The 26,742-nt window shown below is 37.9% G+C and overlaps 3 protein-coding genes across 6 annotated transcripts in view; all 3 read left to right on the forward strand.

Annotated features, from left to right (window-relative positions):
* The window catches only part of LOC141656749 (disease resistance protein RGA2-like), a 45,902-nt gene extending 20,342 nt beyond the window's left edge, over positions 1-25,560 (forward strand). The window contains exons 1-5 of one of the 4 annotated variants that reach the window (XM_074463793.1): positions 14,802-15,052; positions 20,586-20,710; positions 21,194-21,343; positions 21,473-21,534; positions 22,214-25,560. In XM_074463793.1, coding sequence (XP_074319894.1) covers positions 22,447-25,461 — 3,015 coding nt within the window. In that variant the 5' untranslated portion in view covers positions 14,802-15,052; positions 20,586-20,710; positions 21,194-21,343; positions 21,473-21,534; positions 22,214-22,446 and the 3' untranslated portion in view covers positions 25,462-25,560. Of the gene's footprint in view, positions 1-14,801; positions 15,053-20,585; positions 20,711-21,193; positions 21,535-22,213 lie in introns of those variants that run through there. The other 3 variants (XM_074463790.1, XM_074463791.1, XM_074463792.1) reach the window with 3 other exon arrangements.
* Positions 26-13,974, forward strand: LOC141656748 (putative disease resistance protein RGA3). The gene is made up of 2 exons (XM_074463789.1): positions 26-259; positions 10,459-13,974. The coding sequence occupies exon 2, from the start codon at positions 10,464-10,466 to the stop codon at positions 13,710-13,712; it is 3,249 nt and encodes a 1,082-aa protein (XP_074319890.1). The 5' UTR covers positions 26-259; positions 10,459-10,463; the 3' UTR covers positions 13,713-13,974.
* LOC141655908 (uncharacterized) lies at positions 1,989-5,034 on the forward strand. Its single transcript, XM_074462907.1, has 5 exons — positions 1,989-2,266; positions 3,326-3,544; positions 4,315-4,417; positions 4,538-4,612; positions 4,791-5,034. Exons 2-4 carry the CDS (start codon positions 3,328-3,330, stop codon positions 4,581-4,583), a joined length of 366 nt encoding a protein of 121 aa, XP_074319008.1. The 5' UTR covers positions 1,989-2,266; positions 3,326-3,327; the 3' UTR covers positions 4,584-4,612; positions 4,791-5,034.
* Positions 25,561-26,742: the final 1,182 nt, after the last annotated feature.

A 26,742-nucleotide genomic window follows, 5' to 3' on the forward strand; every position in this document is an offset into this window, starting at 1 on the left:
TTATGTTGAGCAGATGGATAAATAGCTTTGCTTGGAGCCGAATAAATACTTAATTTTCCTCAATGATGGAGAGATTCCATATGGATTTACATTTGCGACTTTAATGTTGGCTTCGACGTTGGGATGTTCTATTGCATCCGTATTCTGGCTCAAGAGCTACAGATACGTAGTTTCTTCGATCACCTCAGCTGTTTCTCTGCTGCTGCCAATTGAAACGAATATGTGTCAAATCTCCAGTTCAGTTCTTGTCCTAATCGAGGTTAGATCATAACAATTGCTGCTTGATGACTTCTTGATGACTTTTTACTGACCCATACGAATTGATCCTTACTGCAACAGTATTCAAGAGTTGTTGAACTGCTTTATAAATTAGGGTTATTTATAGGAATAATCCAAACAGGAATAAATGAATAATCCATCCTATCGGTGGCTTGCTTAAATTACTCCATCCTTTAAGTAATCCGAATTTAATCCCTCTTATCCCCTCTTTCTTCCCAGAACACACTAGAGTGATCGGTAACTTAAACAACAGCTTACCTTATGTTTTTAAGGGTTAACTAGTTTTGTAACCCGTGAAAATCACGGGTTTGGCTTTTTTTGTTGGTTTGTTTTCGCTGTATTGTTCGTGAAAGTGTTTTTCACCTTTTTTCTGTACTTTCTTTTTGACTTGGAGATATTATAGATTTAGAGGTGGCAACTATTGACACGACACGAAAACACGACACGAACCCGACATGAAGTTAGCGGGTTAGGGTTAAGACTTTGTAACCCATTTAAGTAATTGGGTCGACACAGACACGACATGAAATATAAATGGGTCGGGTTAGAGTTGAGCTCTTTGACACAAACCCGACACGACTAACCCATTTATTTAAAAGTGTCATAATATATTTGGGGATTGAATCAATAATTCAAACAAAAACTTAAGAATATGCAATTTCATTCATCATTTTTGGGATAATAGGGCTATAAAGCTTAATTTAGTTTATTAGTTTATTGGGTTAAATGGGTTAAAAATGACCTGCTAAAAGATAAACGGGTTAAACAGGTCGGGTTGGGTTATGGAAAAATTAAATGGGTTAGGTTAGGGTTGATACAAATGACCCATTTATGTAATTGGGTCGGGTTAGGGTGGTGATGACCCGTTTAAAGTTGACACAAACACGAACACGACACGACACGACACTACCTGATCTGTTTGCCAGGTCTAATTATAGTTACGATATTTTGAAAATTTGTGATATGAGTCGAAACTACGTAATGAGGAATAACACCAAAACCCCTGAATCAATATAATAGTTTGATTTGTCTTAATACAACCCCTAAGTTAGTATTCCATTTTAATATTCGAGGATTGTAACCACTAAATCAAAGTTACTTAAGGGAAGAAAAATACTTGGTATATGTGCCACTAAAAAAATACTTGGTATATGTGAAATAAAAGTAAAAAGAATAAAATATTAATTGTTTATACCTCGACATTTCACGTTTATATCCTTGGTAAGTACACTCTGAAATTAAACAAAAATAAATTAGAATCCAATTAAATAGAGTGTAAAAGACTAAACAAAAGTATGCAAATAAAAATTATAGGTGAATGAAATTCCCGCCGCCTTTTGTGGTCTTATTTATAATCTTGAGTTATACGAGTTTTAATTGATATATCCACTACTACAAAACTCGTTATGGACATCAGTCGATGGACATCGGATTATCTGGAAAACTGATGTACATAACATGCACATCGGTTGTTTGCAAAAACCTGATGTGCATATAATTATATGTACATCGGTTGCGTTAAAAAACACATGTCCATTATTTCTGATTTTAAAGGACATGTGATATTTAATAAAACCCATGTCTATATAAAAGTCATGGACATGGAACATTACATTTACTTGATGTGCATCTAAAGTGAAAATTATAGGCGGCAAAAATATTTACCTCACCGCCATCACTTATAATTTTGACTACATACATTCTTGCCCAAATCCTCTCCCTCACTCTCAATTCTAAACCCTAACCCCAAAACCCCGTACTCTAGGGAGGAAACTGGTGAGATAAACGTATTACATAACTTATTAGCTTCTCTAATAAGGAAAACCATTCATCAGTTGTCTCTTAAACAAACCCTTCAGTTTGTCACAGAAACTCCAACGCAGAACCCTCCATCGTCAAGCGTCGCCTTCCATCATTTCTTCTATCTTCAGGCAAATCCTAATCGCATCGTCAATCGTCAATCGTCATTCTTTTCTACATAAAATAGGTAAAATCTCTCACTTCAGTAGTTTCAATTTAGTCAATTAGAATTTGTGTGTATTGTTTTTAAAAATTTGAATTTATCCTAAACTAGTTGTAGTATGGTGTTATTTCTATTGTTTTATGATTGTATGGGCGAGTTGCTCTTGAAATTATGGTGTGATTCAAAATATACCTTATTAGGGTTTGAGAAATTGTGGTTTGTGGGTAATGGGTGTAAAATTAGGGATTTAATTATGTGTATATTTGATGTGCATTACACGTCGTTTTCTTTGGGCAAGATCCATGAACCCTTTCTTTGTCTTTTATGCCAGGTTTGATTGATTGTTCATTCTTGAATTAAATTGCTGATGGTTTTCGCGAATCTCTCATATACATACCACTATTCTTAATTGCTATCATTTTCTAGGGTTTTATTTTTTACTCCCTCCGTCCCAGTCATTTGTTTACCATTTTCATTTTAGGGTGTCTCATTCATTTTACCCTTCTATATTAGGCATGCCTCTAATGGATTATTTGAATTTTGATCATCTCATTCCATCATTTTCCACTTGTCATCTAATAACACTACTCTCAAATGGTCTCCTCCCATTTTCTTAATCTTTGTACTAAAAGAAAAGGTAAATTAAATGACCGGAACGGATGGAGTATATCTTTGTGAAAGTTTTATGAGGGGTTGAGTTAGTAGAGTCGATCGACTATGTATAATGTTATTCTTCTTGCAAGCAGACAAAGTTAGGAAAAGTTTATATTCATCCAACAGTGATTTAGGTGTCCAGTGACAGTCTCAAAATCACAAATGGAAGGCAAATTGGTAGGTGGATTATGGTTATTAATTTACACTTGGAACCCATCTTTCCCAACTAATCCCAAATTATGCAGATATAACAAGCTAGATGTCAGGATTTTCTATGTTGTTTGATATTGTATTTTGAGTACTTGTATCAGTATTAGATGCGTATGGTCTGTATCAATATTAGATGATTCGTGTCTGGTGTTATGACAATCTTACCTTGATCATACTCAGATTGTATTTTTCACTTATTTGTTAAATGTTGGTGTGTAGATATGGATCAGAGAAAGAGCGAGGGCAAGAGCATCATCAGTACTTTGTTTCTAGCTCTGATTATAAAGTCGTTAGGACTGACCACCGAGCCGAAATCAACTTTCTTAGTCCTAGTTCATTCCTCTCGGCTATTCATCTGGATTATGACACTCCTATTATCGAGCATGCGTTGCCTAAGATATGAAGACAGACTAAGTTTTTCATATACGACATTGAAAAGTATGATCTCTAGTATATTATGTTGTTTGCTTTATTTTGTTCACTAGAAGGCTAAGCTATTTGGTTTGAATTAAGCTTTGAGAATTACTATAAACTGATTGTTACTAATATAACTTTAGCAAGAATTGTTGGCTATAAAATGAAAGTGATTCAATGTCATTGGCCTTAAACACTATTTTTAGAAATTAGAAATTGGCCTTAAACAAATTTTTTAAAAATCAAGCTCTACCTGTGAAAAATAATGCTCACTAGTAATGTCAGTGGTCTCATCTTTCGTTTTACACTTCAGCTAATTGACATATAGGTAGCAAGAATTTTTCATTGGAAGCAAGGTTTAGCTAATTGCTTGTGCAATAATGTTCACTAGTAATGGTCTCATCAATTAAGTTACTCTCTGAACTGCTGGAGTACTAAAAATTGCTACTTGTCAATGTGCTTTAAGATAAAGTATAATGTCATTTACTCATTGTTTCCAACTGGCTACCTGACTGAAAATATTTCCTTATTATGTTGGCTGTTGACTGGCAATTGATTAATACCAGGCACCCTCAAGGTAGTGCAATACTATAAATTTTACATTATCAAGAATTTGTTTGTGTCGTCTTAGTAAGTAAATCATGTTTATCATCTTCCTACCTTTGGAGAGATGGAGTGAGAGTACATTTTTCATTTGATGACAGCTCAAGTACCCGAGTCAATGGAATTTTTTTTTGGTTTGAAGTCTTAAAGAGTTGAAGGTTGTGTTAAGTTTCACTTTATTTGCCATACAGGTGATGGGTTCGGAGAAGGATATGGCATGCCCGGTCAAGGCGAAAGTGGTAAATTGCGTATGTCAGCTAGTCCCAGCGAGCTTATTATAAAAGCTGCCAAGAAGTAAGCTATCTGTTTCCGTATTTTATTTGTGGCACACATAGAGAACTTTTTCAAAATGCATGAATTTTGATACTTATGCTTCTTTGCTATTTGTTGATATCTCCTCATTGTTGTTGACAGATCTAAGGAGAACAGTATGGAAGTAGTGGCACTATGTCCGGGTTAACTTCAAATTTGTCATTTACTCCTGTTCAGGTTCATGCCCTCTCTTATTGCTTGAACTTAATGACTACTAATCCATTTCCAAACAACGATTTTTTTTGAGATCTCAAAATGCATGTTGTGTTGGTATTTATGAGCCATGGTTCATGCCCTCTCTTATTGCTTGAACTTAACTTCAAATTTTGTTTTCTCGTTAACTTTGTTGAACCAGATTCTCTTGGTAATATGCCCAATGGGAGATGAGCAAATTTGAGGCTGCCAAGTAGTCTTGTCTCTTCGGCCTTTTTTTTAAACAATTAGTCAGTTTACATATCGGTTTATATTTTTGTATAGGTTAGTCGTCTAAGTAAATTTGACACATTATGTAGATGAAATTTTTTTGTAATTGGCTTTGGATAACCGATTGATTGTATACAAATATTTTTTGTTGATTATGGAATCATTTTGCATTGTCATCATGTGTACGACTAATATGGGCAACAGCGTAATATTTTTTTTTTATAAAAAATAATAATTATAGACATCGGATTTTTGCAAAAAACTGATGTCGATTGATCAAATAGACATCGGTTTTCCTAAAAATCCGATGTCCATTGATCAAATAGACATCGGTTTTCCTAAAAATCCGATGTGCAAATTTTAATGGACATCGGTTTAAAATCCGATGTCCATTAATCCACAATGGACATGACCAAACTCTACATCGGTTGTGTATCCGATGTCCATATAGCGAAAAGTCCGATGTCCATGACAAGTTTTGTAGTAGTGATCTCTTGAGTTCTCGGTTATAATTGATCTCCACAAACCCTCTTAGTGCTAATGATAAATGAGAGTTATTGAAATTAGACTTTAATGAATTACAAGGGGTTATAAGATGTAAATATTATTTTAATGAGCCAGTTTAACCAATTTTTATTTTTTGTCTTTTTAGTTGCCAAGATCACTAACGATAGAGTACTGGAAAATTTAGTGCATATTTATCTTACGGTGTTTATAGAGGTTCTAACATGATCACTTAGTCATTTATTTAACCAATTTTTCTTATTTATCTTTATAGTTACCAAGATCATTATTCATCTAGTTATGAAAAATTTAGTGCATATTTATCATTCTTTGTCTTTTTAGTTACCAAGATTATTAATCATGGGATTATGAAAAATTTAGTGCATATTTATCTTAGAAAATTTATAAAGGTTCTTAAATGATCACTTAGCTAGAGTAAGATGATGTCACTTAACACTTAAAAAATTGCTCAAAATATCATTTCTATGTTATTGTATAGATAATCTTGATAATAACAATAATAACAATAATTTGTGAATGAATGGACTATAAAAATATCATGTGAAATAAAATTAAATGGTTTAGGTAGCCTTGTGATTGTATATATAATAATAATATCGTATGAATTAATGGATTATAAGTCATTTGAAACAAAATTAAATGGTTTATGTAGCCTTTGTTTAACTTTACCCTTTTAATTGTAATTAATTAATAATAATATAATAATTTGTGGATTAATAGATTAAAAAAATCTCATGTGGAATTGGAAGTGAAATTAGATGTAGTTAGGTGAAATGTAAATAATAAAGTACTCTTTTTATTTTCCTTTTTTTGCTCTTCATTTTGGCTTGATAATTAATAAAGAAATAAATTAATTAATTAAAATGTATAGAAAGTATATTGATTGCTTATCCTATGTAAATTTAAATTAATTTTTAGTGACATGTGAAATAAAATTCATTGCTTTTGCCTAACCTTTTAAAAAATATTAAAATTAAATTGTTATGTATAGTTAATATTCTAAATTGCTTGATTTCTACTGTGAGTTTTCTTTTCTAATATTAAACGTTGATAATAATCTATACTAAACTATTAGTTTCATTAGGTAATATTAAGATAAGATTCATCGGAACCATTAGTAATAATGCGCCGTTAAAATGAGATGTATTATAGGTTAGTGACACACACAGGTTCATAATTTTTTGTTAAGATGTGTAATTTTTTCCAAATAGAGAGTTTCATGAAATTCTTTTATTATTTTCACCAATAATTTGTACATAATTCTCATAAAAGTCGTATGATGATATGTTAATCACATACGAAAGTCATATATTATTTGAATTGCTTTATTACATGGAACTTTTATGTTTTTTCCAGCAAGATATTTTTTTAAAAAAAATGTTCAAGGTTAAGAAAATAGTGAAAACTCTACTTTAAAATAAGATCTCATTGTAATAGAAAGATGTGAGTCCTTTTATATGATTACTTACATTGATTATGTACGTGGAACTCTACGATAATACATAAATTCTTATTTAAAACACACAAGAAATCAAAATGAGATAGACCAATAGTAATACTAACACCAAAAAAAAAGGAGAGTAGAAAATACACAATAAACCAAAATATAGTCATTTAATTTTTATACCAAGTGTCTTACTACATATAAAACTTTAATATAATCCTCCGTTATAAACCATGACAAACTCTAATCTTGAAACATCTGCAACATTCTAGAGTTAACGCCTTAAGGGTACCGATTATTAGACTTCGATTTTGTTGATTGAATCCTGAAAAAGAGGTAGCAATAATTAAATAATAAAATATAAAAAATGTAGCCTTGTTGAAATTAAAGCAAAAATTATCTTTAAGATAGACCAAAGGTAATACACAAAAAAAGAGAGTAGAAAATACACGATAAACCAAAATATATTCATTTAATTGTTATACCAAGCGTCCTACTACATACGTATAAAAGTTTAATATAATCCTCGGTTATAAACCATGACAAACTCTAATCTTGAAACATTTGCAACATTCTAAAGTTAAGTGTGATTATTAGACTTCGATTTTGTTGATTGAATCCTGAAAAAGAAGTAGCAATTATTATAATACTATAAACTTATTAGACTGTAAAACAAAAAATGTAGCCTTGTCGAAATTAAAGCAAAAATTATATTTGTCGAAATTAAAGCAAAAATTATATTTTCTTACAATTAATGATAAATTAATCATTCGACTTCAACTTATCTAATGATGTGTAGTTGTGACTTGTGAACTTGTTTTATGGTAGGAGTTATATGAGATGTAGAAAAAATGTAAAAGTAAAATAAATATCAAACGCTAATACATGTAATGCCTTATAGAAAAAATATGTAAGCCAAGCAATACCTCATTCTGCCTACATTCATTTTCTATCTGCCCACTTCAAATGCAACATCGACGTACACATGATGCTAATCCAAAATTGATGAGATTCATGGGAACTTAAATGTATACCTTTGAGATCAAGTAGAGAAATTTTACACAGGCATGCAAAGAATTCAAAGAATTTATTTCATACGGTAGTGTTGAAGCATGAATTTTGTGTTGGTTTAGTTTATATAAGGATGTACGCATGTACGCATTTAGTGATGGCTTTTGGAATACGAAGAGGTAAAATATTTATTAGTTGTTTAATGTTGGTTAGATGTATGTTTTTCAAACTTAGGTTATACAATATTTGACACCAAAGGTCTTGAGATAGTCTATCTATAAATACACAAAAATAATTAATTAAAAGATAAGATTAAGAAGTCAATGTTGCTGGCATTTTTTATGCGGACGTGTCATTCCATAGTCAAACGTGGCATTTCGTTAATCAAAGGTGGCATTTCATGATCATACGTGGTTTTGTCTACGTGGACTTTATGAGTCATTTTAGTCTAGGCTTTTAATAGTATTTTATAGATAAACACATTAATTATTTTACAAGAATAATCCAAATTATGAGTGACCTTTTTATTGTACTCCCAATTATATTTAATCTCATAATAATCCGGACTATTAACACATATCCTGCGGTCACTCATCCGGCGCCGACTCCCTCCATTCTCATGTCCTCTTTTATCTTCTTCTCTCCATTCCAACTTTATCAATGGCAACTCAACCCTGCAACTAATTGTCCTAATTGTCCTAACCTACATAACAAACTGAAAATGTAAAATCAATCCAAAACAATCAAAACTCAAATCAAAACCAGAATATCATTATCAGCAGTAACAATGCAACAACAACATCACCCTCTTCGATCACCTCTCCAAAAACTCTCCACCTTCAAAGACCCCACCCCAACAGCCACCACATCGCCACCACCAAACCAAGATGACAACAACAACGACAATCCTTTAGCCACCTTCTCCGGAAACCCAATATTCTCCCTATTCCTATTCCCAACATTCTCATCAACTCAATTTAATAGGAATAATTATAATAGTTGAGCCTCAACCAAAACCTTAACTATTATAATTATTCTTATTACGCTCCCTCACTCAAATACCCATTGGACTTGAAGCAAGGCCGGCCCAGAGGGTGGTCAACCGGTGCGGTGGAACAGGGCCCTCGATTTTTAGGGGCCCCATTATTTGTGCAAATACTCTTAACAAAGTATATATTGCAATTACCGTGTAAATTTAATGTTATTAAGCCTGTAGCTCATCTGGTAAGTGCGCAACCCATCCTCCTTAGCTGAAATTTTTAAATTTAATTTTCTTTTTTAAAACTGATACTTTTAATTAGTGTCTACAACTCGCATTTTACCACAAAAATTAATACGTGACCATTCCTTACCACCAAGATGCTATAATAAGTGAATGATAAGATGTAAACTTTTTTTTATTCGGTATAGAGGTGTTTTATTTGACAATTTGTATAAAATGTTACAACTTTTTGTAAAAAAAAAAAATACATCATCTCGCACAGGGCCCTCACTTGAAGAGTAGTTAGTGCACTGGCTTCGCAGAAACGACCCTCACTTGAATAGTAGTTAGTGCACAGGCTCCCCCGTACCGTGTGCTATAATTACACTTCGTGAGTTATTGAGGTTGCCGGGATTCGAACTCGTGACCTATGGTCACGCTGACTCTGATACCATGATAGATGAACCGATACCATGATAGATGAACCATCTCAAGTCTCAACCAAAACCTTAAGGTGATGGTTGATGCTCAACTATTATAATTATTCCTATTACAATTCTCATCGCAAGCATTCTCTTCCGCCACCGCCGCCTGAACCGCCGAACGTGATGGTGATTGGGTGGTCAAAAATTCATGATGGTAATAGGAGGAATTAAAGGATGGAGTAATTCAAGCATATCACCCATAAGATGGATTATTCCTATGAAATATTAGTGGCCACGTTATTTTTCACTTGTTATAGCATGTCAAAAAAAACAAGCAAGTTTGTTCTGGGAAGAAAGGGGGATATGAGGGATTAAATTTGGATTACTTAGAGGATGGAGTAATTTAAGGAGGTCATCCATATAATGGATTATTCCTATAAAATAACCCTATAAATTAATTATATTTTTGTACACAATTTGGAAAAAGAGATATGGGAGTGAATGAAGGTTTTACTTTAGAAAGAAAAACTTGTGTCAAACGTAAATCCTCTTTATGCTTTTAGTGCCTCATTTCAACATTACTTCCAAAACATTACCTGGTAATTACCAGAGCAGGTGCCAAGATTAAAAAAGACGCGGTAGTCGTATTATTTAAAAGAAAGGTATTGACTGTTAAAGGCAAATTTGAACACATGAAATCATCAATTCACTCTTGAGTCCACAGCACAATGGACTTTATACCACAAACAGTTTAAAGTTTACATAGTGGAGCCGAAAGTATCATGTTTGCCCAACTTTCTCTTTTCTTTTGCAGTACCAGGAAACCTCCATTTTAATCATAGTACATAGATAAATAAACTAATATAAACTCAAGTGCTTTACTAATCAACCCAAACCCTCCTTCAAAATACAACCTCAACTGTCGGCACTCGCCAGGTTTATTCTGTTTCCGAAAAAAAAAACCCTTCATTAATCATTACCTTCCTCTGCACAGGCTGAATGGCTGAATCGATAGTGGCTGAGTTGGTTAAAACTATTGCAGACAAAGTGGGTTCCGAAGTTTGCAAAACAATTGTTGGTGTAGCTGATATTGAGTCCCAAATAAAAGGGCTTCAGGATATCAAAAATACCATCGAAGCTACTCTTCTTGATGCAGATTCAGCACAGGTGTGTACGCATTCTCAACGAGACGTGCTTGAGAAGCTTGAACTTGGAATTGCCAAATTAATCGATTTCCAAGATGCAAAAGCGGCAAAAGCCAAGCAGAAAGAACTCATGGGTGGAAGTAAGTTCACCAAAGAGGTGCGCTTGTTCTTTTCCACTTCAAACCAGCTTGTCTCCCCCTTCAAGGATGCTAGGAAAATCAAGGGTATTACGGAGGAACTCAGTCGCATGGCAAGAAACCATGCCCAATTTGGAAGCATAGTTAGCTCTTCATCTTTGAACCAAACCCGAACATTGAGCAATGTATCGGGGTCTTATATGAGTACCGATATGGTAATTGGACGAGATGGAGACATGGATAAGATGGTAAGCTTGCTGTTAGACACCTCTACTGCTGCTGGTGTCCTCCCTGTTGCTTCCATTGTAGGGATGGGTGGAGTTGGGAAGACTACATTGGCTCAATATGTGTACAATGATGAAAGGATTAAAAGATATTTTGATTTGCAGCTTTGGGTTTCCGCCACCCAAGTTTTTAATGTCAAGGATGTGTTACGGCAGATGGTGACCTGTGCTACTGATGAAAAAGCCCTCGACTACGACATCAATCAGCTCCAACGATGTCTATATCAAGCAATTGTTGGAAAGAGATTTCTACTTTGTTTGGATGATGTGTGGGATGACGACAGTTTGAGAGCAAAATGGCTAGAATTGAGAGCCCTGCTCAGGGTCGGGGCTGAGGGGAGTCAAGTTCTCCTTACGACACGTAGCACAACAGCTGCTAGAATTATTGGGACCCAAGACCCATACATGGTTACTGATTTAGGAAATGAAGATTCTTTGCTCCTCTTACGACATGTGGCTGTTACAGAGTGGCATGAGCCAGGGGTGGAAACTATCTTGAAAGAGATTTCAGATATGTGTCCCAAAGTGCCCCTTGCTATACGTGCAATTGGAAGCCTTTTAGCCGGGAAGCATACCGTCCAGGAATGGCGAGCTTTTAGGAAAGATCAGCTTGCAAATTTTGCCTCATATGGTCGTGACGTCATGGGCACACTTAGACTCAGCTACCATCAATTAGATACAAGGCTAAAACTTTGTGTCTTATACTGCTCTTTGTTCCCAAAAGGATACGATTTTCATAAAAGAAGTCTCATCCATCTTTGGATCGCCATGGGATACGTTGAGGGCGAGTACACAGACCAAAATCCAGAAGAGGTGGCAGAAGGATATGTGTTGTGTTTGCTAAATCGAGGATTTTTCTACTGTCATTTCAGGGATGGGCATAAGTGCCCTAACTCTTTTTATATGCACAACCTGATGCATGATTTAGTGCTCTCAATTGCTGGGTATAAGTATAAGATTGCAGATTCAGATACAAATGAATTTGATGAAAGAGTTTGTCATGTATCATTCCGTTACACGGACTGCTCTTGGAGAGTCCCATCATCACTGTTCAAAATCAAGCAGTTGAAGTCGTTCCTTCTCCCTATTCCATTCGAAGGTATGTGGTTCGATCAGAAAGTCAGAATTTTTCCATTAAATGACATATATATACCCACATTTCAGTCATTGAGGGCGCTGCGGATGCATGGACTAGGAATTACTGAACTTCCAAGATCACTAGGGAAACTGATCCAATTGAGGTATCTTGATTTTTCGAAAAATGCTCTCCGTAAACTCCCCGACTCAATTACACAACTAGTGAATCTGTACGTACTTGACCTATCCCATTGTCGAAACCTTGAAGAGTTGCCCCAGAAAATGAACAAGCTAGTAGCGCTAAGACACCTTTACCTCTTTTACTGTGACAATTTGAGTCACATGCCAAAGGGGTTGCGGAGACTGACAAGTCTTAAAACACTAGGTCGTTTTGTTGTGGGAAAACCAAGAACCTCTCTCACTCCTTATGGATCTAAGGCTAAATTGGCGTGTGATCTAGCAGACCTAGGTTGTCTTTGTAATCTTAAGGGCAAGTTAACAATCGTTTTGGGCGATCGATCAAATGATATAGTGTCAGAAGCCAAATCTGTAAATCTGGACAAGAAAGAGATTACCAAGTTTACTATGGATTTTAGAGAGAGTAGATTACAAGATGAGATGGTGCTAGAGAACCTCAAACCCGGTGCTGATCTAGAAGACCTGAGTATAAAGAACTATGGGGGGAAGAGGTTGCCATGTTGGATGAGGGAAGGAATCCATTTATGGCTTCCAAATCTCGTTAGTGTTAGAATAGTTGGATGCAAAGAATGCATAAATATGTGCTCCTTTGGAAGACTGCCTCATCTTGAATATCTAAGCTTAGAGAGCTTGGATAAGGTGGAGTACATAGAAAATGGTAGTAGCAGCAAAAGTAACGTGGTACTTCTTGTAGACGAATACCCTTCCACTCCCTTATTCCTGTCCCTCAGAAGGCTAACCCTCACAGAAATACCTCGGTTGAAGGGATGGTGGAGTATGATAGAGTCTGTTCAAGATCAAAGTCAGAATCAACTTTTGAAATGTTTGCCTCCATTTCCCAAATTGGAGGAAGTGGAAATGGACATGGAGTTGGTGATTTCGTTGGCCCAAGAGTTTCTACCAGGTTTTTCTTCTTTACGACATCTCACTGTTCGTGACAAAACCAAGGATGTAGCAGAGCAAACATGTGGTACTTCAAATGTGCTTCCTAAGCAGAGACAACCAGTCATCCTCCTCAAAAACTACCTTCCCAAGCTGCAAGAGCTATATTTTTTCAATAATGAAATGGAACATATTCCTGAGGAGTTTCGAGGTATGTCTTCTTTGGAAGACCTGCGAATATTCTGCTGCACAGCATTAGAGGCGGTTCCAGAGTGGATCGATAGCCTTACCTCCCTCAAAAGCATTGATATAAGTTATTGCCCCAGATTGAAATCATTGCCACGCGAGATGAGCAACCTATCCAACTTGACGTATCTAAGACTTGAAGGATGCTCAAGGGAGCTCACGGAGAGATGCCAATCGCCATCAGGAGAAGACTGGCCCAAAATTCAACATATTCCCACCATTTACATTCAACCCCCTATACTAAAATGGGGAAGAATGAAAAGAATCAATCAAAGTTGACGTGGTGTTCAGGTGGTATGGTTTGAGTATCTCAACTCTCAAGTAGTGTTTGTATTATTTATTCTCTTTTTTTGTTTTCCCATGTATTTATTTATTTATGTTAAAAAAACGTATTCACCCTCTGTAAGTAACTAGGTAATGTAACCAGGTGTCCATTACTCCATTACTTACTTTTTTGGGTGCATTGGTGATCTAATCACACAGTTTAAGATTAAGCTAGTATTTATATGAAGGAGACAAAATTTGTATTCTGCTTTTTAAATACCTCACTACTTGCCCATTTTAAGTTTAAGACTCCATCTTAAATTATTAATAATTTGTATTCTAGATAAAACCAAAGAATTTTAAGTAGGAATGAACTTGAAACCCCCGGACCGCTAAGGTATCATACTTCATTCCATTTCATTGCATTATCATGAACCAAACGGAGCCTTGAAGAGTTGCCCGTGGAAATAAGCAAGCTACTGATGCTAAGACACCTCGACCTCGATGGTTGTACAAGTTTGAGACATATGCCCAAGGAGTTGCTTAGACTGGCAGCTGGTCTTGAAACCCTAGGCCATTTCATTGTGGGGATTGGAAACCAAGCCACTCTATCAGTCTCGGTGGATCCAAGGCTGATTCGGCGTATAGTTTAGCAGACCTAAGTAGCTTTGATCATCTTAAAAGGTATTTTGACAATTGTTTAGGTTGAGATATTGTTTCAGAAGCCAAGGCTGTAAATTTGTACAGGAAAGAGATTATGCACCTCAAACCCGAGATGGTGTTAGAGAACCTCAAACCCGGTGTTAATCTCAAATTCCTTACCTCTCTCGAGAGCCTTACTATAGATAATTTTCCTAGATTGAAATCTTTCCCTAATAAAATGTTCATGGGAGCTTGCGGAGAGATGCCAGGAACCATCCGGTGAAGACTGGCCTAAAATTCAACATGTTCCAAACATTCGCATTGAACCCGCTACTAAATGTGATGAATCACGATCGTAAAATAGGAAGAATTGGATGAATCAGTTCACAGGTTTACTTTTATTGTTGTCAAATAGTTTAGAATGAACTTACATCAGAAAATCTAATTTATAAAATCAAAACTCACAAAAAAAAAAAATCATTAAGTGTGAGGTATTGTCCTTTTTCTCAACAATTTAACTCGATCCACAAACAAAATCTCCTCAATTACCCCGTCTTCTCTCCGTCCTCACTCCTCTCGGTCGTTTCTGAGAACAACAATGGAGGTATTGTCCTGCCCATTGTTCGTATCTCTATCTTCATTCTTCGCTACAATTGAATCCACCAAATTTCCGCTACAATTACCTCCTCCTTTACTCTCTCATCATTGATAAGGTAACTATTCATTCTTCCGTTTCCTCCATTTCGTTGCTGTGATGTCGTCGGATATTTGTCTGTGTAGCTGATTATTTCCATATGTGATTTGTGAATTTTGCAATTTTCATGGAATTAGATAGATGCTATAATTAGTTAAACTTGAAGTTTTGGAATTGATTATTAGGCGAGGAATGTGTTTGTTTTTTTTTTTTTTTTTGATGACGAGGAGGTTGGATCCTCCCCGGATACAGGACCCCACCCTGCTAGGCGTCTGTACCATGTGAGTTCTTTCCCGCGGGGATTATTCCCTCTCCGGGCGTCAGGTCCCCAGGAAAGTGTCCATCTAGGGAATCGAACCCAGGACCTCGCAATTCCTCCTTTGGAGGCTTTGAGGTTGCCCTGGAATTCCACTAGACTCGGGTAGGAATGTGTTTGTTGGTAAGGAAAGATTATTTATCAATTTTCCGATTTGTTCTTACGTTTCTGTCAATTTGTTACTGCGATTACGGTTCTTTGAATGTCTTGCTGAAAATTATGGAATGTGATTCGTCTTTACTACTATGTCTCTTTTCTTCGTTAATTTAGACGGATTGTTGAATATTGTATTTTGGTAAACGTATTGTGTTTCTTCTCATTAGATAATGCGGAATATAAATACAAATTGTCTTGGGTCAAAGCCCATACAAAGAGATAATTCTAGAAGGCCTAATTCGGCCTAATACTCCCCCTCAAACTGGAGCATGAAGGTCGAGAATGCCCAGTTTGCGAAGGAGAAGATCAAACTGTGTGGGCGGTAATGCCTTTGTAAAAATGTCAGCTAATTGTACATTCGTCGCAACGTGAGAAGGAAGAATTAAACCCTCCAAAATGGCGTCGCGAAGAAAATGGCATGCTACTTCAATATGTTTTGTTCGCTCATGATAGACCGGATTATGGGCAAGCTCAAGAGCCGATTTATTATCACAAAAAACGGACATAGGCTTCGGAATATCGACACCAAAACCAGAAAATAGCTCAACGAGCCACTTCATTTCGCAGACAATCGCGACCATAGCTCTATATTCGGCTTCAGTGGAGGATAATGAGACCGTCGGTTGTTTCTTGGTCTTCCATGAAATAGGAGAGCCACCAAGAAAAACAATCCAACCGGAAACTGATCGACGAGAAGCAGGACAATTAGCATAGTCCGAGTCGCACCACCCCGAAACAGTGAGGGCAGTGTCAGAACGAAGCAAAATTCCTTGCCCCGGGCGACCCTTGAGGTAGCGAACAACCCGCAACGCAGCATCCATATGGGCTTGGCGAGGCTGGTTGAGGAACTGAGACAATATATGGACAAAGATATGTAAGATCGGGCGAGTAACAGCGAGGTATACAAGTCTCCCAACTAAACGGCGATAAGACTCGACATTTGCAATAACATCACCAGAAGCTTCACCCAACTTATGATTGTGTTCCATTGGTGTAGAGCTAGGTTTCGAACCCAAAAGGCCTGTTTCGGAAACAATATCCAAAGCATATTTACGTTGGCTGAGACAAATACCTTCTGAATTACGGGCCACCTCAATCCCCAAAAAATATTTTAAAGTGCCCAAGTCCTTCATATGGAAGCACGAACTTAAATAACGCTTGAATTCAGCAATGGCAGCAGCATCGTTCCCGGCAATAACAAGATCATCAACATAGACGAGAACATGGAGACATACCTTGTTAGCCGAGTAGTGGAATAAAGAATAGTCCGAATGAGACTGAGTAAAACCGTATTGGTGCAAAGCCGAGGTAAGCTTGGCGAACCAACACCGAGGAGCCTGTCGAAGCCCATACAAAGACTTACGCAACCGACACACTTTACCGTCTTTGCCCTTGCTAAACCCAGGGGGTAGTTTCATATACACCTCTTCTGATAAATCTCCATGTAAAAAAGCGTTGTGAACGTCCATCTGGTGCAACCCCCAATTTTTGCTGGCAGCAAGAGTAAGCAAAGTACGGATTGTGACCATTTTTACTACAGGCGCAAATGTTTCCCCATAATCAATGCCGTCAATTTGGTGATTTCCAAGAATGACTCATCTCGCTTTATACCGCTCAATACTGCCATCGGACTTGTATTTAATTTTGTATACCCAACGGCACCCAAGTGCTTTTTTATTAGGAGGCAACTCGGTCAATTCCCAGGTACCATTATTCTCAAGCGCTGTGATTTCCTCAGCCATTGCCTTACACCAACGAGAATCAGCGAGAGCCACACGAAAGGTAGGTGGCTCGACACCATTCGTAATTGCTGCAAGAAACTTTTTATGACGGGAAGAAAATTTATCACAACTGAGATAATGAGCGAGAGCATATGGCGTACCTGAAGACGAAGACGGAGATTCGGGAGGCGAGGAAGTGGGCGTGGCTGGAGGTGTATCGGCATCGGAACCAACCAAGTAATCACTCAAATGAGGCGGGGGTCTTTTAACCCGTTTTCCACGACCCAAACCCGCATCATCCGGACCCATAGTACTCCCCCCTGTCCCATCTGTCTCACCCACAACAGGGGACTGGTCCCCAACGGTAGCCGTGTCAGCCGTGGTAATGGGCGGGCTGATAACCGTGGGTATCTCCCCGTGCTCCCCCTCACTACAAGCAGCCCCCCCTGAAATAGAAGACCCGACAGTAGAAGGAGCGAAAGGGAAGGATGTCTCATAAAAACGAACATCCCGACTCACAAAGATATCCCCGGTAGCCAAATCATACACACGCCACCCTTTTTTATTGTGAGGGTACCCAAGAAAGACACATTTACGACTCCGCTTAGAAAATTTCTCACCCTTGGTATATTGATTATGAACGAAACAGAGGCACCCAAAGACCCGTAAATTTGAATAGGAAGGAGGTGACCCAAAGAGAATTTCGTAGGGAGTTTTATTTTGAATTAAAGGGGTAGGCGTTCGGTTAATCAAATGAGCAGCCGTTAAGATACACTCACCCCAAAAAGAGACAGGTAAGTGCCCCTGAAACATAAGAGCGCGGGCCACATTAAGAATGTGACGATGTTTACGCTCGACCCGACCATTTTGTTGAGGAGTCCCGACACACGAAGTTTGAAATAAAATACCATGTTTAAGAAAATAATCGGCCATGTCATTAAACTCCGTACCATTGTCGGATTGGACTACCTTAACCTGTTTAGAGAATTGAGTATGTACCATAGCTAAAAAATTCATAAACATTTCGGACACCTCGGTTTTGTCGAGTAAAAGGTACACCCAAACTGCCCGAGAACAATCATCAACTATAGTCAAAAAATATTTGGCTCCAGACGACGAAGGAGTACGATAAGGTCCCCATAAATCACAATGAATTAAATCAAAAATAGCAACTGCTTTATTGGGATTCAAACTGAAACTTTGTCGACATTGTTTGGCTAAATGACAAACATCACAAATATGGTCCAAATGAGAGGAATTAAAATTGCAAACAGAAGGGAGAAATTGCAGAACTTTATTGGACGGGTGACCAAGTCTCATATGCCAAGTATCAGCAGAAATATCAGAGCTTACTCGATGCACAGCCACTCGTTCCGATGCCCGCAAAAAATAGAGCCCGTCTCGCAACTCACCGACTCCAATCTTCGTCTTCAAAGAACGGTCCTGAATATGACAAGACAAGTTAGTAAAACTCAAGACACACGAAGTGGCAGCCACAAGCTGAGAAACCGAGATCAAATTGCAAGTCAAACTCGGAACGAATAAAACATTGCGAAGAGTAAGCGAAGAAGTAAGAGTAACCGAGCCTGCCACTAAAGCCGTGACCGTGTGGCCATTAGGGAGGCTGATTGGGCAGGACGGGACCGTGTGGGAATCAGTTAACCAACGAACATCACCCGTGACATGATGCGAGGCCCCCGTATCAATTATCCAATCAAGGGACATACCGCTAAGACGATCCTGTGACAAAGAAGCATCCACACTTAAAGCATTGGCACGAGCCTGGGAACGCGTACTAGAGCCTGCCTTGTTTCGAGCCTGAAGGTCCTCAAGTGTACGCGGACGATCACCCCACCATTCCGGAAAGCGTTGAGTTTTAATAAAACAATTAGAAGCTTCGTGACCAGAGACCTCACAATGGGAACACTTGAATTTATGTCGTTCCCGTCTCTCAGCGTCGCGAAGAGCACGCCATTCCGGAGTAGCAGAAGACCCAGACGGACCACGGACTGCCATGGCCATCACATCAGGAGCCTCGGCGGTAGTAGCAGGACCTGCAATTAAACGTTCCTCTTGCAATATCGCGTGGTAGGCACGGCTTAGAGATGGAAGGGGATCAAGAGACAATTGATGATTACGGATAGTACCATAAAGCGATTTATCCAAACCCATAAGGAACTGATGGAGGCGTTCTGAATCTTGCCGAGCAAGTGCGGCTTTGGTGACACCACAGGGACACCCGCTAGTCGAGCACGTAAAAAGGGGTTCATGAGCAACTAGGGCGTCCCATAAGGTTTTCAAGTTGCCATAATAAGTAGTAACCGTCATACCTTTGGCCTGTCGACAGTCGTGTAATTGAGTCTTAAGATGGTGAATTTTGGCGCCATCGATAACAGCGTACTGGTCTTCCAATTCGGACCAGAGAAGACGTGCATCCTCTGTGTCGGACACGCTATCACGAATAGACGGATCGATGGAATTCATGATCCACTGAACGATAGTACAATGAACTACCTCCCATTGCCCAAGGAGAAAGTCATCAGTCGGCTTGGCAATTGAACCGTCACAAAATCCAAACTTGCGTCGTGATTTCAGAGACCGACGCATGGAGCGACTCCATTCTTCATAATTATCGCTCTGGAGTTTGATGTGGGTAATTGCTTGACCCGGACCTTCCTGATTAACGAGGGAGAAAGGAGATAGAGAATCGATTTTAGGTGTTTCAGAAGAAGCAGTGGCATCCGCCCCTGTCATTGTGACGCCGGAAAAAATGAAATAAACGACCGGAGAAACAAGTTAGAGACGAACAGCGGAAAAGCGTTTTGTGGGAAAATAGGGTTTCTCTGATACCATGTTGAATATTGTATTTTGGTAAACGTATTGTGTCTCTTCTCATTAGATAATGCGGAATATAAATACAAACTGTCTTGGGTCAAAGCCCATACAAAGAGATAATTCTAGAAGGCCTAATTCGGCCTAATACGGATAGTGTCCGTCTTAAACAAGAATTTGTGTTTGCTAATAGACGATGTTATATATTCGCTTATTTGTTTATATGCTGTCCATCCACCCCCCTGAATTCCCGTTACATCGTCAACAACAACATTACCCCATTGCCTCAAACTCTCAAAGGTACTCTTAATTGTGGCAAAAGGGGGCCGGATGTATGCAGCCTGCCTTACCTCCGTATTTCCTTTATCCATGCAAAATCCTTGATTATCAGTATCCTTATGATGAGTAATAACTAATCCAGTCTTGACAGTAGCTCTCTTTCTATCAGTGTATTCTTATGATGAGTAGATTCCTTAAGGCATTAACTAACATGTACTCACTGTTGTTCATTTCATAATTGCTGGTAGGAATGTAACCAATCCGTCAGATTCTGAGCTCACCTAAGCGCCAGAGTAATATGACTAGAGTTCAAGATCAACGCAAAGCTTGAGATGGGCTTGCAAGATTTATCATGAGCTTGAGCTTAGTTCAAGTACGTATCATAAAGAAAAATAATAATTGCATATCTGCTTGTGCGTTGAAGTATACAGTATCATTTTTACTGAACTTGATTCGCAATGTTTCAGAAAGTTGTAGTTTACCAATTACGTTTACCTAATTTTGTTGTTAATATTCTATTCAACTGCAGCTACTTAGCCTAAAAAATCAAACTAAAATATGTTCCTATTCGAGCTTGAAACTTGCCGGACTTTTGCAGAGATGGTCATGTTTGAATGTTTGATTGCTATTTTTGCCCTTTCGAGTTCAAAAAATAGATTTGGTGTCTAATTATCTTTATTATGGGAATTACTTGAAAAATTATGACTTATAATTATCTGCTGTAAATTTAGAAAACAATAAAACTTGTATGACTAGGTTTATACTGGTCCATTCATTACTTATCCTGACTCCCATAGTGCTGGAGATTGCCTTTTTGTGGTTTGAACTTTGAATGATGATGTTCACATGTGAACAGGGTTTTAACAATAGCTCTATGTTCCTGCTGGATTTGACCTATCCCTCTTCTGTGATACATGTAGAGACGGTTCGAGCAACAATGGCTCTTCAATAGCTTTCATGAAGACAACTTTTTTTGGGAATCGTCGTGTGTGTCCTCTCAGGAGAGGTTGGTAATCTAACAGTGCATGCATTCGCATTTGAGCCTGTAGCATCCTTCAATACTGCAGCTTGCGTTTCGACAATAGCCATGACAGTAATTGTGTGATTTGGACTAAGAACCATGAAGATCTTTCAGAGGACAAGAATTTGCTTGCTTAATTCAAACCTTCAAGGGCGCTGCAGTGGTTATTGCTTCTGGTATGTCCTCTGAACTCTCACCAACTTCATTTCAGGTTAACTTTAAAATTTAAATTTTGTCACATGTGATTCTTCACAAGTGTGAGATTGCAACAGATACAATATCAATCTAAGTTCACAAGACTGACATCTTAAAACAAAATTTCCACTGCCAAATTTTCATTAGAGTCGTCTGTTAGAAAGTCGTGTGTAGAGACGGGGCAAACTCGACTTTTCTTTTGTTTAAAGATGTGGCGAACTCGACATTTAACAGTGATTCTCACTACCCCACAACTTTTCTTTTGTTTAAATAAACTCAATCAAACTAATAAAGTATTTACTAACTAGTGTATTATTTTCAACACACTACCTGGAAATTGCCGAAGCAGTTGAGAAGATATTATATAGTAGTACTCCATAGTCCATATTACCAACCACTAACACATTACCAGGAAATTACTATAGACATTGACCACGCCAATCTTCTTTCCCACTTCCTCAAAAGCTTCTTCTTTCACCTAAATACACTGATATAAACCCCCCAAGTATTACTAATCAACCAATCATCCTCTTATCACAATTTTACAGTTATACTATTGCTCTCTTACAGAAATACAAAAACATTTATAACCTTCCTTTGACGTTTGACGAGGCTTCATGGCTGAATCAATCGTGACTGAGTTGCTTAAATTCATTGCAGACAAAGTGGGTTCTCAAGTTTGCAAGAGTTTAGTTGGGACGGCTGACATTGATTCCCAAGTAAAAGGGCTTCAGGATATCAAAACTACCATTGAAGCTACACTTCTTGACGCACATTCATCACAGTTGTGCAGTCATTCTCAACACGACGTGCTCGAGAAGCTTGAACGTGGACTTGCCAAATTAATCGATTTTCAAGCTGCAAAAGCCGCAAAAGCCAAGCAGAAACAACTCATGGGCGGGAGTAAGTTCACCAAAGAGACGCGTTTGTTCTTTTCTTCTTCAAACCAACTTATCTCTCCCTTCAAGGATGCTAGGAAAATAGATGGTGTTGCAGAGGGACTGAGTCGCATTGCAAGAAACCATGCCCAGTTTGGAAGCATAGTTAGCTCGTCATCTTCGAACCAAACCCGAACATTGGCAGATCATGTTCAACCAGAAATGCCCCGAAATTGGATCCGCAATGTATCAGGGTCTTATTTGAGTACAGATATGGTGATTGGACGAGATGGAGACAGGGATAAGATAATAAGCCTCCTTGCAGACTCCTCCGCTGCTGCTGGTATCCTCCCTGTTGCTTCTATTGTTGGGATAGGTGGAATTGGGAAGACGACATTGGTTCAGTATGTGTACAATGATGAAAGAAGTAAACGACTATTTGATTTGCAGCTTTGGGTTTTCGCCACCCAAGATTTTAATGTCAAGGATGTGTTACGGCAGATGGTGACATGTGCCACTGATGAAAAAGCGTTTGACTACGACATCGATCATCTCCAACGGCGTCTATTTAGTGCAATTTCTGGGAAGACGTTTCTACTTGTTTTGGATGGTGTATGGGATGACGACAGTTTGAGAGCAAAATGGCTAGAATTGAGAACACTGCTCAGGCTTGGGGCTCAAGGGAGTCAAGTTCTCCTTACCACACGTAGCGAAACAGTTGCTAGAATTATGGGGACTCAAGACCCATTCTTGGTTAGCGATTTAGGAAATTATGATTCCTGGCTCCTCTTTCGACATGTGGCTACTACAAAGTGGCACGAGCCAGGGGTGCAGGCCATCGGGAAAGAGATTGCAGAAATGTGTCCCAAAGTGCCCCTTGTTATACGGGCAATTGGAAGCCTTTTAGCCGGGAAACATACTGTCCAAGAATGGCGAGCTTTTAGGAATGATCAGCTTACAAACTGTGCCTCTTATGGTCCTGACGTCATAGCCACACTCAAACTCAGTTATGATCAATTAAGTCCAAGGCTAAAGCTCTGTGTTGCATACTGCTCTTTGTTCCCAAAGGGATACCTATTCTACAAATTTGAACTTATTCAGCTTTGGATCGCCATGGGATATATTGAGGGCGAGTATACAGACAAAAGACTAGAAGACGTGGCCGAAGGATATGTGTTGTGCTTGCTAAATCGAGGATTTTTCTACTGTACTGACAGGGATGGGTATAAGTGCCCTGACCGTTTTCGGATGCATAACCTGATACATGATCTGGTTCTCTTAATTGCCGGGTTTAAATATAAGATGGCAGATTCAATTACAGATGAATTTGATGAAAGAGTTTGTCATGTATCATTCCATTTAGCAGGTCAGTCGTCTTGGCAAGTCCCATCATCACTATTCAAAATCAAGCAGTTGATGTCGTTCCTTCTCCCTCTTCCATCAGAAGGGATGTATTCCATGAAGCAAGTTAGACTTTTCCCATTAAATGATACGTCAATATTCAGAATTCAGTCTTTGAGGGCATTGCGGATGTGTGGGCTAGGGATTAATAAACTGCCTAGATCACTAGGCAAACTGATCCACCTAAGGTATCTTGAGTTTTCGAACAACTCAATCCGTAAACTCCCAGACTCTATTACACAACTAGTGAATCTTTACTTACTTAATCTAGCCCATTGTCAGAGACTTGAAGAGTTGCCCGAGGACATAAGCAAGCTAGTTATGCTGAGACACCTTATGCTCTATGGGTGTAACAATTTGAGTCATATGCCCAAGGGGCTACTGAGACTGACAGGTCTTCAAACACTAGATTACTTTGTTGTGGGGAAACCAAGAAACTCTCTCACTCTCTATGGATCTAAGGCCAAATTGGCGTGTGATATAACAGACCTAGGTTCTCTTGATAATCTTAAGGGTCGGTTGAGAATCTTCTTGGTTGATCGATCAAATGATTTAGTGTCAGAAGCCAAAGCTGCAAATCTAATCAGGAAAGAGATTACAGCGTTTACTATGAAATTTAGAGGGAGCAGAATAGAGGACGAGATGGTACTAGAGAACCTCAAACCTGGTGCTGATCTAACATTCCTGGGTATAGCGAACTATGGAGGGAAGAGGTTGCCAAGTTGGATGAGAGAAGGAATCCATTTCTCGCTTCCAAATCTCGTTCATGTTAGAATAGCTCAATGCAATGAATGCATAAATATGTGCTCCTTTGGAAGACTTCCTCATCTTAAATATCTAGAGTTAAACATATTGGATAAGGTGGAGTACATAGAAAATGGTAGTAGCAACAACAGTAACATGATAGTTCTCATAGACGAGCACACTTCCACTCCCTTATTCCCGTCCCTTCTATCCCTCACCCTCAGGGACATACCTATGTTGAAGGGATGGTGGAGTATTAAAGAGTCTGCCCTAGATCAGGGCCAGAATCAACTCCGGAAATGGATACCACCTGCATTTCCTAAATTGGAGCGTGTGGAAATGGACACGGAGTTGGTCATTTCATTGGCCCAAGTGTTTTTACAAGGTATACCTTCTTTACAAGATCTCACTGTTCCTGGCATAACCAAGGTTGTAGCAGAGCAAACATCCATTCCTTCAAATGTGCGTCCTAAGCAGAGACAGCCTATCGTTTTCCTCAAAAGCTACCTTCCAGTGCTTCGTCGACTAAAGTTCTTATGGAATGAAATAGAACGCCTTCCTGAGGAGTTTCGAGGTATGTCTTGTTTGATAAGCCTAGAAATATACGATTGTAAAGCATTTGAGGCAATTCCAGAGTGGATTGACAGCCTCACCTCCCTCAGAAGCCTTTATGTAAGTAAATGCCCCAGATTAAAATCGTTGCCACTCGGGATCAGCAAGTTATCCAACTTGAACTTACTAGCTCTTAAACAATGCTCCGGTGAGCTCGCGGAGAGATGCCAGAAGCCATTAGGAGAAGACTGGCCCAAAATTCAACATATTCCCAACATTATCATTGAACCTGCAGAAGTCAGGTTACCAGGAGGGCTGCCCAAAAATAAGTAAGCTTGTATAGTTGTATCCAATGTATTGAAATTAACATTGAGTTATGAAGATATCAATTTAGTCGAATAGCTTAATGTTTGAAATAATGTAAGTTATTCATTGTTTGTTGTCACAAAAAAAAAAAAAAACATAGCCTTAATCCATGATGCATCAATAAAATGGCAATAATTATTCTATAAGACTGTCTTATATCATAAGACGAGCCCATAACCCAAAAGCCCAAATAATTAACTTATAACTCCTTTTTTCATCAAATAACCCAAAAAATTAGTTAATAGACTTGTAAAAAAAATATTTTATTTTGATAACCTAAAATTTTATATTAATAACTTGTATATTTAAATATGTTAGTTTTTATCATAAAATGTCGTGTTGTTAAACTAAAATTAAAATATAAAATAAATTAAATGTTATCTTTGGGCTTCTCTCTTTTTGGGCCAGTTTTATACTATAATATGGTCCTATAAAAGAGTTGATATTTCAGTATCACAAATTGTTGTGTAAGACTTGAATTTATGTAAGACTAACCCAATAATATGAGGCCCATCAAAATTACTAAGTAAAAATATAAAATAATATTTTTATTTTAATAACTTAATATTATAAGTTGATAATATACATATTTAAATATGTTAGTTTTCAAAATAAATTATAAAGTTATCAAAATAAAATAAAAAGCTTGATATAGTAATGACTTGTGCTTGGACTTTCTCCTATTGAGTCAGTCCTATGTTATAAGACGGTCTTATGGGAGAGCTGCTGTTTCAGTATTGCACTACATTTGTTGATTACTCGGATATTTAACATAGTCTCAGCCCATGATGCATTGATAAACCGGTCAAAGAGAAAAAGGATTATGCATCCGAGGTAGTACCTCATACCTTGTAGTTTTTGAGCATATACACATTTTTTTCTGAGCATATTAACATTTATAAATATAGTTTTTGAGCAATATTCTATTTTTTTAGTGTAATGTTTTAATAAATGTGCTCAATAACTTTATACTAAAGCAGAACTCAAAAACTTTAAAATAAAACTCAGAAAATAAACAATAAGAGGTACTACCTCAGATGTATAGTCTATAAACTGACCGATCAAGGTTACCATGTGTTACTCAAACTCTGACTACAAGTATCCGACATCGTACGAGTCCGGGTATTGAACTACGCAACAGATGACCTTAATCATCCAGCCAAAATTGAGCCCTTTTGAGCAAGTTAATCAATGAAAAGCAGGGTAAATAGACTATGTAAGCGCACCCAAAGAAGCCAATTCATGGAT

Source organism: Silene latifolia, chromosome 5 (assembly GCF_048544455.1).
Source record: "Silene latifolia isolate original U9 population chromosome 5, ASM4854445v1, whole genome shotgun sequence".
NCBI classification, from domain to species: domain Eukaryota; kingdom Viridiplantae; phylum Streptophyta; class Magnoliopsida; order Caryophyllales; family Caryophyllaceae; genus Silene; species Silene latifolia.

Bases quoted from the DNA above. Each gene is read 5' to 3' on its own strand.
- LOC141656748 (XM_074463789.1), top strand. From the start codon at position 10,464: ATGGCTGAATCGATAGTGGCTGAGTTGGTTAAAACTATTGCAGACAAA.
- LOC141655908 (XM_074462907.1), top strand. From the start codon at position 3,328: ATGGATCAGAGAAAGAGCGAGGGCAAGAGCATCATCAGTACTTTGTTT. The intron at 3,545-4,314 runs GTATGATCTCTA...TTTGCCATACAG, and splicing joins TTCATATACGACATTGAAAA to GTGATGGGTTCGGAGAAGGA. The intron at 4,418-4,537 runs GTAAGCTATCTG...TGTTGTTGACAG, and splicing joins ATTATAAAAGCTGCCAAGAA to ATCTAAGGAGAACAGTATGG.